Consider the following 17,843-nt stretch of genomic DNA (forward strand, 5'->3'; position numbering starts at 1 on the left):
ACATTGAATCTTGTCAAAAAAAATTATCAAACATTGAAACTGGGATATGGAAATGTTTACTGTTGGGTTGCATCATCTCGTTTTTGAAACAACACAAACAACACTCACTCTTAGCACCAGAGCTGGTATTTTGTCCTTGAGGCTAAGCTAGGGGCAGAAAGTTGTAACTTGTATGGAAAACATCAAACACAGTAGGTTGACACCCTGAGTCACTGCATCAACATTTTAATGAACTCTTTTGGATTGTGATTTGAAAATCCTGTGTGGGCAGGAAACTGCACAGACTTCACACTGAAAATAAACTTTGATAACCACACCCAAAGCTTGCCTTACCTGCCTTAACTTTACGGAAGAGGAACAAACAAGAAAGATTAGTTTCACTGACATACATTTAAGACAATGCTCAGCTCTGCGAAGGGATTTATCTGACATTCTTCTGCTGATACCACACCCCAAACGTGTAAGTTTCTTTTCTTATCCTGATTTATTGAACTATGCTGTAAATATAAACTGTATATAACACCATATTTTGCTCAGGTTACACAAGCTGCTTCTTTAATGAAGACCTTTGCTCAATCACTCCGGTGTGATAGTTATTTGACATTCTAATGATAAGGTGCGTCCATATTGTTAAAGTTGTTTGTAGTCAAGGACATTTATAGTTTTATTCATTTTTAAGGTTAATATTGTAAGTAAAAAGTCAAGGTGTGTCTCTCTTGGTGAGTTTGCAAGTCATAACAAGTATCATGACGTGCTAACACGAGCATTAGCATTCAAAAAATGTAGGTGAAGAACACTCCGATAGTTGTGTCCTAATAAACTTGCACTTGTTAACCTTAAATACTATGATAAACCATATAAAAATAAAGGATTGTTTTCAAGTAGAGTAATAAAATTAGTCATCTCACATGTACTCATCTGGTCAGGCGTGTTAAAAAACAGCTGTTTTATTTCCTGTTTACTTGCGCAGCACTATATATCCCTGGACACTAGATTAAATGCTGCCAGGCTCAAATGATCCCCCTTAACACGCTGTAAGGAAATATTATTTTCTTTCAAGGTCTGCAGGAATTTTTATTACTTGTTTGTAAACACAAATTTAAACCGGGCCCCTCCACCTTGGATCAGTGCCAGTGGCAGCACACACACACTGCCTTCAACCATGACTATGTCAACATTCTCACTAGTCCAGCAACCACCTCCAGCATGGTGTTTCTGTTTTGTTTTCACAGAACAAATGGTACAATGTTTTAACTAATAAAACCATTTTTGATCATAATTTTTTAATTGTTTTTTTTTTTACATAGGTTCTCTGAAGCAAAGACATGGATCCAAAGGTCAACCTCTTCCCACAGTTTCTATTCAAGTTAAATGTAAAAGAAACACATCCGATTATACAGTGTATCATTGACAACAACGCTGAGGAGCTGAAAAAATTGCTAAAAGACACCAACATTAATGAACTTTACCCATGCACCAAATACGATGACTATATAACACCACTGATCGCTTCTGTTGCAAACAACAAGAGGAATATTTGTGCCTTTCTTCTGAAGGAGGGTGCAGACCCAAATCTTTCTTCCAAAAGATGCCTCACACCTCTGCAGTATGCCTCAATGTTCAAAGCTCCCCTTCTTTTTGTGGAGAAACTGCTCAAAGCAAAAGCTGATCCAAATGGACACGAAATACACATCTCACCTCTGCAAATTGCTGCCATCAGTGATAGGGATGATGTTTTTAAGGCACTGATTTCTGCTGGGAGTCTGGTAACACCATTGCCTCCTGATTATCCTAATCATCGCACAGAGAATAAAAAAATAGTTCAGAAGATCCGTGGCCTTGCATCCAAAGGAGATGAGATATGCTCCAAAGTCAAACCTTTTCTGGATTTGCAACTTGCTGTGCAGGAGAATCCGCCTGAAGATGTGTTCAAGAAATTTCACAGCCTGATGTTGCAGGAGCATCCCCAGACTCATCTGACTGGGATTGAGACACTTTTTAATGTGACTGGACCAGATGAAGAAAAGTACCGCCAGGAAAGTATCAAATGGCTGAAGGACACTGGAAATGTGGACACCTACATTCAAAGTGTAGTCAGTCGCTTTTCAAACGTGCCCCATCGATATTTAAATATATCCATTTTAAGTTTACATGTTGTTTTGAATTCTGTTGAACAGGTACAAAATGACCAAGCATGCGTCCTTATCCCACGGCTACTGAAGCAGCTTGGCTCAGAACAGATACCTGCTACAGATGATCTCATTCTGCAAACTCTCTATGTGATAACACAGAAAATAAAAGACAAAAATGGATTTGATCCTGGCTTAACTGAGCAGCTATGTAAAAAAATAGCTCTTTTAACAGACAAGAAACATTCAACAGACACAAGAGTCTTCTCCTACGGCATATTTGGAAACTTGCTCTCATTCCAAAATGCAGTTGACTTCATCACATCAGCAGGGATAACGTCAGTGCCTGATGACATTCTTGCACACGTAGAAATGCTCATGCTGAAAGATCTTAAAGAAGTGATCAGACTACTGAGAAGTCATCTGAGCAAACCAAACACAGAGTGTGAAGATAAACCTGGATCCAAGAAAAAGAGGCAAAAGAAGAAAAAGAAAGGGAAACAAGGAGATCCAAATGACAAAGAAGCAACCTCAACACAACGCAGATGGCATCAAGTCAGTGAGAGGTGGAGAGAAAAACTAGAGAAGCTCCATGAAATGGGTGAAAGTGAAGTAACCAGAGTGGGGAGCATGATTTATATAGACAAAGATGAATTTCGCATCGCCCAGGGTAGTGATGGGACTGAAGTCTTTTTGGGGCTGAGAGATGATGGCACTGAAGTTGCTATTAAGAAAATGACTAAATTAAACTATCAGGTGCTGAAGAAGGAAAAGGAAATTTTACAAACTCCAAAGCTGAATCATCAATCCATCGTGCAGTATGTTGACTTTGCAGAGGAAGAGAAATTTGGATATCTGGGTCTCCAACTATGTGAATACACCCTGGAAGAACACATCAACACCAACAAAGATGGTGGTCTGCAGAAGAAGAAACTTGTCCATGAGGTCCTGGAGGGTTTAAGTGTGCTTCATCAAGATCCTCAAATTCTCCACCGAGACCTCAAACCACAAAATGTTTTGATTGGTAAGACAAGTTAGAGATACAGAGACAGTAAATGGTACCATGGAAAAGTAAACCATTTCCATTTGTTGTCACACGTGTCAATCTTTACTTATTTTTTTCCTGCAGATGTAACTGGGAGGGCAAGATTAGCTGATTTTGGCATCAGCAGACGGATAGACAAAGGCCAAAAGACACATCGCACTGTGACTGCTGGAACAAAGTGCTGGAAGGCTCGAGAGGCTATAAAGGCAAAAGTTAATGTGCCATACAAAGACAAAACTGATGTACAGGCAAGTTCTGTTTCACAGACTTCACTGGTTTCCTGAAAAATCACTTCTTTTGTTAATGCTTCTGTTAATTCTTAAGGTGGCAGGGATGCTGATTTATTACATCCTCTCTGGAACTCACCATCCATTTGGTGATGAAGATTACAAATGTGAGTACAACATTGCTGAAGGGAAGTACACTCTGGACCATGTTCAAGATGTGGTGGCAAAGGATCTCATTGAGTGGATGATCCATGAAGAACCAGTGAGGAGACCGACAGTTGGAGAATGTCTGAATCATCCTTTCTTCTGGAAACGGGACATGTAAGAAAAACACTGATGAACTGATAGAGCAGTCTTTTTAATACGTTGTTAAGCAGCTGATCATTTGTCTGACATTGCATGACAAATTCAGATGTTTGTTTGGTCTAAACATTTAGTCTAGAGTTACATATAAATTGGGGAAATACGTATTGAACGTGTCAACTTGTTTCTCATCACATTTATTTCCAAAGCTGCAATTTAAACGAAATTTCAACCAAACATTGGTTTTAACTCAAATAATCTATACATGAAAAGAAATCACAATGTTCAGGTCCATAAATAATGGTTATGAGGAATGAAGTACGATAACACAGGAAAAAAGTATTGAACACACCATGGAAAGGCTGTATACTTTGGCAAGGAAATGCACCACACACCTAAAATCTGTCAGTAATTATTACTTGAACTTCCAATTAGTGCAAACAAACATCAGCTGGGCTACAGCAAATTGATGGTCCTATAAAAAAGGTAGTTTTTTCACCAAGCAGTTAAATACCACACACCTCATGATGGGTAAAGACAAAGAGCTCTCTGAAGACATTCGTAACCTGATTGTTGCTCAGCATCAGAATGGAACTGGTTACAGACTTTTATCAAAGCACCTGAATATTCCAGTCAGCACCGTTGGGGCCATTATTAGCAAGTGGAAGAAGCACCACCTTATCATCAACAGGCCACACACAGGAGCTCCTTCAAGATTTCTGGCCAGGGATTCATAAGATAGTCAAAAGTGTACTCAATGAGCCAAGGACCACCCTGAAAGTGCTCCAGAAAGACTTGGAGGCAGCAGGTACAATTGTTACAGAGAAAACAATAGGCAATGCACTATGGCCTCTATGGATGCTCAGCCCACAAGACTCCATTCCTCAAGAAAAGGCATGTTGAAGCTCGTTTAAAGTTTGCTAAACAGCATCTTGACAAGCCTGTAGAACACTGGGAGATATTAGAATTCTGGGGATACTTTTGGGCTGTCATACTACAAACCATGTTTGGAGGAGAAATGGCACTGCAGATCAGCCAAAAAACACAACACCAACAGTGAAGTTTGGAGGTGGAAGCATCATGGCGTGGGGTTGTTTCTCATCTCATGGTATTGGCAAACTTCATATAATTGACAGAGCAATGAATGGAGCCATGTATGGGGAAATTCTTGATCTGAATCTGCTGCCATCCACCAGGATGATGAAGATGAGACGTGGCTGGACCTTCCAGCAGGACAACGATCCAAAGCACACTGCAAAGTTGACTCTCAAATGGTTTCAACAAAAGAAAATCAATCTGTTAGAATGGCCTAGTCCATCACCTGACTTAAATCCAACTGAACATTTGTGCAAAGAACTAAAGAAAAGGGTTCACCAGAGGGCACCAAAGAATATTCCAGATTTAAAGACAACCTGTGCAGAGGAATGGACCAAAATCACACCTGAGCAGTGTGGGCTATTAGTTAAAACATACAAGAAGCGTCTGGAAGCTGTCAATGCAAACAAAGGCTTCTCCACTTAGTATTAGATGAGTCTCAGTTGGCGCGTTCAATCCTTTGTCCTGTGTTATCGTACTTAATTCCACATGATCATTATTTATGGATCTGAATGTTTTGATTTCTTTTGTGTGTGGATTATCTGAGTTAAAACTAATGTCTGGTAGAAATTTCGTTGAATTGCATCTTTAGAAATAAATGTGATGAGGAAAAAGTTGACTCGTTCAATACTTATTTCCCCCACTGTATAATGTACTTGCTTTTTTTTTAAAATTTATTGATAAAAATGCCACAAAAATGGCAACCCTAAAAATATTAAAGTCATATCAAATTTCAACAAAATTGCCCCTTTTCAATGAATTTTGCAGTGTCAAATTTACAACCCCCATATTCCAGAATGTGTTCTCTTATAAGATTTCCAATTTAGGAGGTTGAATAATTTTGATACTGACAAAAGTGTCCTTGTTCTGCATCACTCACTTTAAAACACTCCCTCTGACTCACTACACACTTGTTGATACCAGCTGAAAAGTTCTGATGTCACTGAAGCTGAGCCTTAATGTAACACCATTGTCTATAAAAAGTCTGGATAGGATTAAGAACATGTTTGTTGTTCATGTATTTTTCAAACATTTTCAATTCCGCTCATTTAGGAGAGAAGAGTATTTGAGGAAGATTGGAAACCAAAAGGAAGTGGCAAAATATAAAGATGCTGATCCAGAATTACTTTCTTCTATGGAAAAATGTGCCATAGGGGAATCCTTCAGAGAGTGGAAAAATCAGGTGAGACGAGGGATGGATACCTTTTACATTTGAAACCATATGGTACTGATGCCCAGTATCTGGCAATTGTGTTTAGGTGGTAATAAATGTACATTTTTTAAATAACAAAATCTCAGTTTTTTCATTTAACATACTTAATCTTTATTGCAATGCTGTGTAAATGTCCAGCATGGAAAATTGCCTACTCTTCCCCTCCCTCACAGTTACAATGATGCGTTAAGGTACCTAAATCAATCAAAATGCAGCTCAATTGTATTTCTTAATTTCAAAATAAAAGCATAACTATAACTTCTTTTTTGTGTAACAGTTCCCACCAGAAGTGGTCCAGAAACTGGATGGCAAGAAGAACGTCTACTCTGACAACATTTTGGGACTGCTGCGCTTCATGAGAAACCTCCAGGAACACTAGTAAGAGCAAAGGAGTTAAAATTTCAGCCCTGTATTTTTACCACACTGATATCATTATGGTTTTCTATCCCATCTTCTTTTTCTTTATTAACCAGCATCAAACCTTTCAATAGCATGATTATTTTCCTCCACGTGTGCTGCTCCTCATTGTAGCCAAATACAAAGTTGTTATTATCTTTTTTCAGCAGATCTGATTTGGAAATACTGGCATAACCTTCTAATCTCGGATATTCTTTATGATATATTTCTTTATTTTCAGTGAAGAGGATGCCGCCAAACTTGACGTGATCTCAATGTTTCCTGCACTATTTGGATGTGTATATATTTTTGCCAAAAGTCAAGGGTGGAATTCGAGGCCAGTCCTGAAGAAAATGCTGAAAACAGAAGAGTTTTCAGGAGGAGACAACGCCACCGAAGCAGCATTGGAACCAACAGACTCTGAGGAACATGTTGATTTCCCAGTTCAAGAAACTTATCCAGTATCCACAACACCATATGGGAAGTAACCACCAGCTCACTGACTACGCCATTTGGTTTTGCAGCAAATCTTATTTCAATGTAAATGAAAATTTGCTGCCTCACGATGATTTAAATGACTGTTGGTTGTTTTTTTTAGGAGAGCAAATCCTAGATTCACCCACTGCTGTGGGAGTACAAGTACAAGTGTACTATGGTAGTGTATGATTCCCATGAAATGTTTCAGATAATTGTAACATCATGTCTCAGCTAATCCCCTCAGAACAAAAATCTGTAAGTCCAGGCTGTGGATGACTTTTTCTGGTTCTATTTTTTTAATTTTACCTCTTCTTTTTGTCATATTTTACATTTTGAAGAGAAATGCATTGTTCATAAGATACTGTTAATTACTCTTAACTGCCTATCCTTCAAAATCACCATAAAAAGACTTATAAGTGAAGACTTTTTAGTGAAATGGACTTAAAAATCTTACTTTTTTTTTTTTTACCTAACCTGTTGGCGGCTTGCTCTCAGTCAGCTCAGAACCAGAGGTGACCACATTTTGATGTGTGATTGGCTCTGGACTAGAGCAAGGGGTTGGCAGACAGCAAGTTCTCAAAGCTGACTGCTCTGAGCTCATATCAGCTTAACAATGAATCAGTTGACCATTGTGTTCCCCACAGATTTTTTGTTGTTGTTTTGAGACCAAAGGATCTAATAGAGTATTTTGAATGTTAAGAATATGCTGCTTACTTTAACGCCTTTCATCTCTGGACTTCAAAACTGGCCAACGCACTTGTGGGATGGTCCTAAATGCAAAGCAGGCTGTAGGATTTGTTGAATATGTGCATAAATATTTCTTACAAATGACAATATATATATATATATATATATATATATATGTATATATATATATAAACATATATATATATATATATATACATATATGCCAGTGAGGTCAAATGAAGCAACCATATATTTTGTTGTTACACCTCTCGGACAGCTATATACAAAAAAAAAAAAAAAAGATGTTGGTCTCAAAGGCCTATGAATGTTGTTTCAGATTCAGCCCTCAGTCAGAGTTTGTGGTGCTATCCACCCAACACCTACAGCTCCAACACCTTTACTGTTGTAGTCCAGGCTCCAACACTCAGAACATAGTTGTGACCATAATATTTTACTGAAAATTTTTTTTATTGTGTTTTCAGCTATTGAATATTACTCAGTGTTGCAAGTTTTTCTGTAAAGTGTTAAACATGTCGTTACATGCTTAATACTCTTTTTACGTTTTTTTTTTCTATAAATATTTACACTTTTAGCAAAAGGATGTATTTTCCTGTTTATATTTTTAAGTTCACTCTTGGGTGCATTTATCCTCCAGTGATCCTCTTGAAATATTTTTTGTATATCTGTTTTATGTAATGACTTTTTTGTTGTTTTGAAACTACTTTGATTTGTGTTTGTAGCCTTGTTAGAGCCTGAAATGTACAACAACAATGACCCAAAATGTAAAAAATGAAATAAAGCCTGAAATGTAATAACTGGCTGATTATGTAACAAATGTACTGAATCGGATATGTAATAAAAACAAAATGTAATGAAAACCTGAAACTTAATAACTGAGCCAAAATGTAACAAGTTGTTTAATTTTGGGCAGAAAGTTAGAGTTCAGAGTTTGAGTCACATTTTATTTTCTGTTTCTCTTTATATGAGGATATATTAGTCAAGAATGTTACTGTCTTCCTTTGACACAATGGATTCATTAAAAGTTAAACTGAGTTGACCAGAGAGTTGCTGAAAGTGAGAATTAACGCCACACCTGCAACTTTGTTTTGACACCGTAACTGCTCATGTTGATGTTGTTACACTGGATGGCGTCATGGCATCATTGAAAACTTTGATGGAGGAACATAGGGAAACCAACATCAGCCAGTGTCAACATGCACAGCAGAGGATTTGCTCAATGAAATACTCATGGTAGAGACAGCAACAGGGACCTTCAGTAGAGACCAACTGACACATTGTTGTGAAAATTCTGTTTTGTACATATTTCAGAGTGAAAATCTCCTGAGAAATGTAAATAAGGGAAAAAAGTCGATGTCTGGTTGCTTATCTAGATAAAAAGCTTCTCTAAATGCATATCTCCCCTGTCACAACACCTGAGGCCCACTCCAGTTCACACTGAGCTTGATTTGAATTTTAAACTACACTTCTTTTTCAGATTTACACATTTTAATCAAGTAGTAAAATGACAGATTGTCCTTTTTTGACTAGTTCTGTCATAAAGGTAATTTAACTTCTGCATTGATATACAAGCTTTTGTTCAATTTTAGTTACCATATAAATAGAGCTCTTGATGGAAGAGAAAGGATAAAAAAGAACTGTATTTTGCTTTTTATTCTCCTGGCATACTTACCTGTAGTAGGCTTAAGGAATAAACAATAATAATAAACCTACCTGATACTGACCTTTTTTTGAAACATCAATCCCAAATGATAATTTTAACCTAAGATCATTTTCTTTATCCACTCCATTTTTTAACATGCTTCATGGTCCCCCAAAGGATGTGTGACTTAACTGAATGAAAATGTGTTTGCATCCACAGCCGTATTAACTCCAAAGTTACGGCAGCCTGTATGTAGCCTGAGAAGCAGGAACATGGGGGAAAAGGCTTCAAAATACCTTGAAAACATTTTTATTGAATCGCTTTTGGCTCAGTTTGCAATCCATAAACAGGACAACAAAGTAATGTGGGCAGATTCAAATGAACAACCAGAGCACATGTGTGTAACTTTGAGGAGGAAGAGGAAGAGGAGGAAACAGATGAGGGAGTGTGAGTAAAAGAGAGATGCACACAGAGCAACAAGTTGGAAGGACAGCTGTAAGTTTGTTTTTAATTCACTTGGTCAATGCTAAAATTCAAAATCTATCCTAAAAACATTAAATGTATTAAGAAATAACAAGTTAGACTTTATAGTTTGTTTTGCTTGTAGTCAGACATGTGCCATCTTTGGGAGAATTCATTTACAGATTTGTTTTCTCACCCAACTCTTGTGTTAACTAGCAGCTACTTTAGGTTTTTGAAGTGGAAGAATGAAACTATTCACCTTAGTGTAATTGTGATCTTTGATGTGTTTTTGAAGATCAGTTATTTCCTGATGACTTGTTCTGAACAGGAGCCTTTTGTTTCCTGAATGAGTTTCCTTAAGATTGCATCACCTAAATGTCAGAGTATTTGTTAATTTGTTTGAGCTTCTTACTGTTTAAAAAGTTTTCAGTTGAAATAAAATGAAAAATTAGAAAATTCTGTGTGAGTAGGAAACCACACAGACTTTACACTTGACTTGACTTAACTTTGACAGCCACACCCAGAGCTTCCTGCACTTTTCAGAAGAGGAAGTAAAGAGTGAAGAAACAGTGGCATACGAATAAGACAAAGCTCAGCACAGAATTGAGATAGATCAACTCAGCTCAGTGTGGAGAACTATACTAAAAATATAAATGTATGTAAGAGCGTATTTTGTTCAGATAAGAGAAGCTTTAAAGGGATAGTTCAGTTTTTTTGAAGTGGGGTTGTATGAGCTCTATGTGACCACTAAGGACATTAAATACAGTAGAAAGTTGTCTCCTCTCCCTCAGTAAGACACAGACTGTAATCGATGGTGATGAGGAAATAGATGCTAACAGGGAAAGACCGTACCAGATTCAAAGGCTATTTTCTCTGCCTACAAGAACTAAAATCAAAAAGTAATACCACAGTTTAAGAGTACGCTACATAAAATATTTTTTAAGTGCATTGAGTCTTCGGAAATATAAACATTTATCCGGACCTAACTAACTGGCCATGTATCCTTCCGCGCAGCGCTAGTGTGCTCCGTCCCCCCTCCTCCTTTCAGCTGTAGGGAATGTAAACAAGCTATGCTTCGGCGCCAGTTGTAGCCTTGTGTAAGTTTGATCAAGTATCGTAATTCTTTTGTTTGTACTTTAAGGATTGTGAGGCAGCGTAGGAAATTCAAAATGAGTGACTGTGACAGCGACGATGAAGTTCCATTCACTTTGGAACCAAAAGGATACCTGTATGAACCGGAGCACACAGAGCTGCTACAGATGGCAACTGAAAGGAACACAGAGGAAACATCCGCGGACACTGGACATCAAGATAGAGTCGGAAATACTCAGTGGTGTAAATGTCTGAGCTGTGACTCAATGCCCACAGATGCTGAGTGTTACTGCTGTCACGAGTGGAACTTGGTTACAGACACTCTTCAGGATTTGTCTGAGGACACTGCTGGCTCTCAAGCCGTCTGTATAACTCATCACACAGATTTCCCTGCTCTTCTAAATTCTGGAGTGTCCAGCAACAACGACAACAGTCGTGGCAGCAGTAACACTCAGCATCTTGATGTCCAGTGTCCGTGGATGTTTCCTCTGTATTCCTTTCAGTCACCATCTGTAGCAGCTCTGTGTGCTCCGGTTCATTCAGGTATCCTTTTGGTTCCAAAGTGAATGGAACTTCATCGTCGCTGTCATAGTCACTCATTTTGAATTTCCTACGCTGCCTCACAATCCTTAGAGTACAAACAAAAGAATTACGATACTTGATCAAACTTACACAAGGCTACAACCGGCGTGAAGCATAGCTTGTTTAGATTCCCTACAGCTGAAAGGAGGAGGGGGGACGGAGCGCACTAGCGCTGCGCGGAAGGATAAATGACCAGTTAGTTAGGTCCGAATAAATGTTTATATTTCCGAAGACTTAATGCACTTAAAAAATATTTTATGTAGCGTACTCTTAAACTGTGGTATTACTTTATGATTTTAGTTCTTGTAGGCAGAGAAAATAGCCTTTGAATTTGGTACGGTCTTTCCCTGTTAGCGTCTATTTCCTCATCACCATCGATTACAGTCTGTGTCTTACTGAGGGAGAGGAGACAACTTTCTACTGTATCTAATGTCCTTAGTGGTCACATAGAGCTCATACAACCCCACTTCCAAAAAACTGAACTATCCCTTTAAGACATTTGCTTGACCACTACAGTGTAATAGTTATTTGATATTTCCATGTTTCATATGTGAATCCATATTGTTGAAAATTGTTTGTAGTCAAGGAAGTGAAGTTGTATTCAGTTGTATTCAGTATTCTCTAATACAAAGTGGAGGTGTGAGTTTGCAAGTCATGACCAGAATCCTGACATGCTAACATTAACGTTAGCATTCAAAAAATGTAGGCCCAGAGCCTGCAACCCTGGCTGTTTTGTCCTAATTGACTTGCAGCTAACTGGAAAATAAAAGACTGTGTATATGTAGTATAATAAAAGTAGTTGAATCACATATATTCATCAGGTTAGACGTGTTACAGAAACAGGTTTTTCTTTTCTTGTTTTTTTCATGCAGCACTGTAGCCTTCCGGTCTCTGAATGAAATGCTAACAGGTTCAAAATATCCTTCTAAATACATAGTTAGACAGCATAGTTTTGTTTAAGCTTCTCAATGCATTTATCATGTACACTTGAAGAAAATTATCAGAAGAAGCCTCTGACCAAGAGCAATGTTCTTTTTATAGTTGTTGTTGTTGTTGTTGTTGTTGTTGTTGTTGTTGTTGTTGTTGTTGTGTTTTTTTTTGTTTTGTTTCCTGTTTTTAATTTAAAACAACACAAAATGTTTTAACTAATTAAAACATTATTGGATTGGTTTTTTTTTACACAGGTTCTCTGAAGCAAAGAAATGGATCCAATGGACCAGCTCCTCCAGTTTCTATCTGAGCTCAGTGTAAAAGAAGAACATCCTATTATACAGTGTATCATAGACAACAACGTTGAGGAGTTGAAGAAATTACTGATAGACACCAACATTAATGAACTTTACCCGTGTACCAAGTATGATGACTGTATAACACCACTAATCACATCTGTTGCAAACCACAAGAGGGAGATTTGTGCCTTTCTTCTGAAGGAGGGTGCAGACCCAAATCTTTCTTCCCAAACAGGCCTCACACCTCTGCAGTATGCTTCAATGTTCAATGCTCCCCTTCTTTTTGTGGAGAAACTGCTTGAAGCAGAAGCTGATCCAAATGGACATAAAATACACATCTCACCTCTGCAAATTGCTGCTATTAACAACAGGGATGATGTTTTCAAGGCACTGATTTCTGCTGGGAGTCTGGTAACACCATTGCCTCCTGATTATCCCAATCATCGCACAGAGAATAAAAAACTAGTTCGGAAGATCTGTGACTTTGCATCCAAAGGAGATGAGTTATGCTCCAAAGTCAAACCTTTTCTGGATTTGGAACTTGCTGTGCGGGAGAATCGGCCTGAAGATGTGTTCAAGAAATTTCACTGCCTAATGTTGCAGGAGCATCCCCAGACTCATCTGACTGTGATTGAGACACTTTTTAATGTGACTGGACCACTCGCAGAAAAGTACCGCCAGGAAAGTATCAAATGGCTGTATGATACTGGAAATGGGGACACCTACATTCAAAGTGTAGTCAGTCGCTTTCCAAACATGCCCCATGGGTTTTTAAATCAAGCAGTTTTGAGTTTACATGTTGTTTTAAATTCTGTTGAACACATACAAAATGATCAAGCATGCGTCCTTATCCCACGGCTACTGAAGCAGCTTGGCTCAGAACAGATACCTCTTGTACGAACCGTTATTCTGCAAACTCTGTATGTGATAACGCAGAAAATAAAAGACAAAAACGGATTTGATCCTGTCTTGACTGAGCAGCTCAGCAGAAATATAGCTTCTTTTATGCATGAGAAACATTCTGCTCGCAGAAGAGTTTTCTCTTATGGCATATTTGGAAACTTGCTCTCATTTCCAAGTGCTGTTCACTTCATCACATCAGCAGGGATAACGTCAGTGCCTGATGACATTCTGGCACACGTAGAAATGCTCATGCTAAAAGATCTTAAAGAAGTGATCAGACAGCTGAGAAGTCATCTGAGCAAACCAAACACAGAGTGTGAAGATAAACCTGGATCCAAGAAAAAGAGGAAAAAGAAGAAAAAGAAAGGGAAACAAGGAGATCCAAATGACAAAGAAGCAACCTCAACACAACGCAGATGGCATCAAGTCAGTGAGTGGTGGAGAGAAAAACTAGAGAAGCTCCATGAAATGGGTGAAAGTGAAGTAACCAGAGTAGGGAGCATGATTTATATAGACAAGGATGAATTTCGCATCGCCCAGGGTAGTGATGGGACTGAAGTCTTTTTGGGGCTGAGAGATGATGGCACTGAAGTTGCTATTAAGAAAATGACTAAATTAAACTATCAGGTGCTGAAGAAGGAGGAAGAAATTTTACGAACTCCGAAGCTGAATCATCAATCCATCGTGCAGTATGTTGACTTTGCAGAGGAAGAGAAATTTGGATATCTTGTTCTCCAACTTTGTGAATACACCCTGGAAGAATACATCAAGGACAACAAGGATGGTGGTCCACAGAAGAAGAAACTTGTCCATGAGGTCCTGGAGGGTTTGAGTGTGCTTCATCAAGATCCTCAAATTCTCCACCGAGACCTCAAACCACAAAATGTTTTGATTGGTAAGACAAGTTAGAGATACAGAGACAGTAAATGGTACCATGGAAAAGTAAACCATTTCCATTTGTTGTCACGTGTCAATCTTTACTTATATTTTTCTGCAGATGTAACTGGGAGGGCAAGATTAGCTGATTTTGGCATCAGCAGACGGATAGACAAAGGCCAAAAGACACATCGCACTGTGACTGCTGGGACAAAGTGCTGGAAGGCTCGAGAGGCTATAAAGGCAAAAGTTAATGTGCCATACAAAGACAAAACTGATGTACAGGCAAGTTCTGTTTCACAGACTTCACTGATTTCCTGAAAAATCCCTTCTTTTGTTAATGCTTCTGTTAATTCTTAAGGTGGCAGGGATGCTGATTTATTACATCCTCTCTGGAGGTCACCATCCATTTGGTGATGAAGATTATGAATGTGAGTATAACATTGCTGAAGGGAAGTACACTCTGGACCATGTTCAAGATGTGGTGGCAAAGGATCTCATTGAGTGGATGATCCATGAAGAACCAGTGAGGAGACCGACAGTTGGAGAATGCCTGAATCATCCTTTCTTCTGGAGCCAAGAGAAGTAAGATGTGAATAATATTGAACTTAGAGATCAATTTATTTGATACCCCACCACCCTGTTTTTCTATATCTATTGAAAGGCGTTGTCAGGTTTTTGGATGGTCTGCAATCTTTTTTCCAGAGACAAACATCTCTAAATCTAGATATCTAAAGGGGCCAGTTGTTCAAAGTATTTAATCCGGATCAAAATGACCCAGATTTGGAAATCCCATTTCTTGCTAACCAGGATCAGGTAGTCCATCTCAGTTTTACACCATTTTTTCAAAGCAACATTGGATTGGATCACCCTGATCCGCATACACAGTTTTCAAGATTACCAAATCTGGATTAGCAGTGTTCTAAATGGGATAACATATCATAATGTGGGCCACCAGCTCTGTAAAGAATAACAGGTGGAAGAGCCAACATGGAGTCATTGTAGCTGTTTTTTTATTGAGAATAAAACAAAAACAAAAATAACATTAAAATCCACTTCTATTTTTAATTTCTTTATGACCCCTGAGCCACATCAACTGAATAACTGATAAACATAAAAAATTACAAAGTGGATATTTTGAAAATGTCTGAAATGTAAAAAAAAAAAAAAAAGGCTAAATTTCTAAAAGTTAGCGAAATAATAATCAAAAAAATGTCCACGGTTCTTCTTCATCTGTGAAGGAGAGTCCAGCGTCTTTAAGCTCTGCTGTCAGATGGCGGATTTAAAATTTTTCTCTAGTTTGCTGCAGTCTGGTCAGTTTGATTTGTTCCTCTGCCAGAAGTATCTGTGCTTCTGCTCTGTCAGTTTCTCTTTGTTTTTACTTTACTGTACTGAAAGGCTTCATTGGTAGCCTGAGTTAACTTTATTTACTTTATCACTGTAATGAGTAAACAAGTCAAGTGCAAAATACAAATAAAAGTTTCGACAACAAATTGTACAAACCAAAGGTCTGATTAAAACTATTGGATTACGTGATCTAAGAATTTCATTCAATATGATAACCAAAACTTGATTGGTTTACCTTTGAACAACTAAACTAAATGTGTCTTTAGTTTTAGCTCCCCTGCTCCCTGGCATACAAAAGATTTTTATGCCTTCATTCAAAGAGGGTGGGACAGTGGATAAAGTAAGAAACTGGGTTGGGGAGTAGGGAGGTGATATCCAGTTTAAGAGCAACAGGCTGGAATCAAACTCATGACTATATCCTCTTTAAATGCCTCTACTTCACCATGAGGCTATCCCATCACCCCATCAGTTTGGTTTTTCACTGTGTATCTATCGTTTGCCTTAAATGTCAAATTTCACTTTTTCAGCAGGGTAAATTATCTGAAAGAGATCGGAAACCTGGAATTTACAAAGCATCAAAATGCTGAAAATACTGATGAGAGATTGGATTCATGGGTGTACGATTGTACCCAGAAAGGGCTCTTCAGTGAGTGGAAAAGTCAGGTGTGAGCAATATAACTTTTTTTTTTTTTTTTCATTTTATCTGTTTTTTTTTCTTTTTTCAAAGCTGGACTGCTTTCTGAATAAAATTATCTTTCCCTGAGTACAACTAATAGCTCTTGTTTGTGTTAAGTTTTCATCAGAGTTGGTCGAGGACATGGAGAAATGGAGACGCCGTCCCTATGATGACCACATTCTGGATCTACTGCGCTTCATTCGAAACGCCATCGGTCACAGGTTAGTTTAAATTGTCCAAATGCTGAGAAATGCTGGCATAAAGAAGTCTACTTTAATGACACAGATACTTGTTGGTAACATAGTTTTACTTTTCTTTTTTTGTAGGCGTATAAAAGTAGCAGAACTTTATCAGATGAAGATGTTTCCTGCTCTGCTTGTACATGTATTCACATTTGCAAAAAAGGTAGGATGGAATTCAGATCCAGCCCTGAAGGGAATGTTTCAATGGGGACAGGTTCAAGAGGATGTGAGGCCTCCACAGCTACAGTGTCATCTACAAACTTAGATGAACATGTCATGATCCCAGTTCAAGAATCTCAAGGACCATCCACCAAACCAACTTGAAAAGCGACACCAGGCTTTAAGCCCCAGCCATCTGATTTAGTTGGGTTTTAATCAGAATCTTAATGAGGTCTGCTGTCACCAAGTGGATTAAAATTAACTGCAGCTGATATAAAACCCTTTGCTGTGTGGTTATCTGAACAGGGAATTCTACATTTATCTATTACTATAGAAGTACAAACATTAGGGGCCTGGTTCTTTGAAAATGAGTGAACAATTGTATATAATGAACACCAAAACATAGTATATGTGCTCTTAAGGCAGTCATATGAAGCAATCTAAAAACAAATTAAGAATAAAAGACTAAAGTCTGGTGAAGAGGTGGTAATGAATCAAGCCTAACAAGTTTACCAAGAGCATGAAAGAGGAACTCTAGAATGTAATTAATTTTTTCTGTGTTTTTTGTAGATCTCCTAATTTTACAGTTAAAAGACATTTAAAATATATGTAGGTTAGAGTATATTACACTAAAAGGTTGTATATCATTTTTAATAGCTTGTACTACAAAGTGCTTTGTTCTAGGTCAAGACCTCTCCTCTTCAGTAAAAGTGTGCGTTCATGTCTTGCCTAACTGCAATTTTTGAAATGTGAGTGCCTGGAGATACATGACGAATCACCCAGCCAGCTTCAAATGAGAGGGTGTGCCATCTGCTGATATGAATGTTAATGTGAATAATTTGTTGTCCTAAGTGGATACAATTATTGGGATTTTGCTTGTTTGTTTTATTTTTTTTCAACATATTATGCTATTTTAGAATTTTTTATATGCTACAAAGACACTGATAAATGTTACATGCAGTAAGAAATTGTTTTACAATCATTTTTCCAAGAAAATGCACAAGTGAATGTTTGAGAAATATAATAAAGCTTTTTTGTGGCAC

General features: G+C 37.9%; 1 protein-coding gene and 2 long non-coding RNA genes across 3 annotated transcripts; all 3 read left to right on the forward strand.

The window, feature by feature from the left end:
• Nucleotides 1-1,616: 1,616 nt before the first annotated feature.
• LOC141784501 (uncharacterized) lies at nt 1,617-7,692 on the forward strand. The gene is made up of 6 exons (XM_074662339.1): nt 1,617-3,153; nt 3,259-3,422; nt 3,499-3,722; nt 5,853-5,982; nt 6,290-6,390; nt 6,650-7,692. Exons 1-6 carry the CDS (start codon nt 1,617-1,619, stop codon nt 6,894-6,896), a joined length of 2,403 nt encoding a protein of 800 aa, XP_074518440.1. The 3' UTR covers nt 6,897-7,692.
• Nucleotides 7,693-9,673: 1,981 nt separating this feature from the next.
• LOC141784304 (uncharacterized) lies at nt 9,674-14,656 on the forward strand. Its single transcript, XR_012597430.1, has 3 exons — nt 9,674-9,727; nt 12,553-14,395; nt 14,498-14,656. It is a non-coding gene; the product is annotated as an uncharacterized LOC141784304 (long non-coding RNA).
• An 85-nt stretch (nt 14,657-14,741) lies between these two features.
• LOC141784322 (uncharacterized) lies at nt 14,742-17,793 on the forward strand. Its single transcript, XR_012597433.1, has 4 exons — nt 14,742-14,961; nt 16,251-16,386; nt 16,517-16,620; nt 16,726-17,793. It is a non-coding gene; the product is annotated as an uncharacterized LOC141784322 (long non-coding RNA).
• The last annotated feature ends 50 nt before the right edge of the window (nt 17,794-17,843 follow it).

The sequence above is a fragment of the Halichoeres trimaculatus genome, unplaced genomic scaffold (genome assembly GCF_033239565.1).
Source record: "Halichoeres trimaculatus isolate MK-OKI-2021-1 unplaced genomic scaffold, fHalTri1.1 fHalTri1_scaffold_22, whole genome shotgun sequence".
Lineage (NCBI taxonomy): Eukaryota > Metazoa > Chordata > Actinopteri > Labriformes > Labridae > Halichoeres > Halichoeres trimaculatus.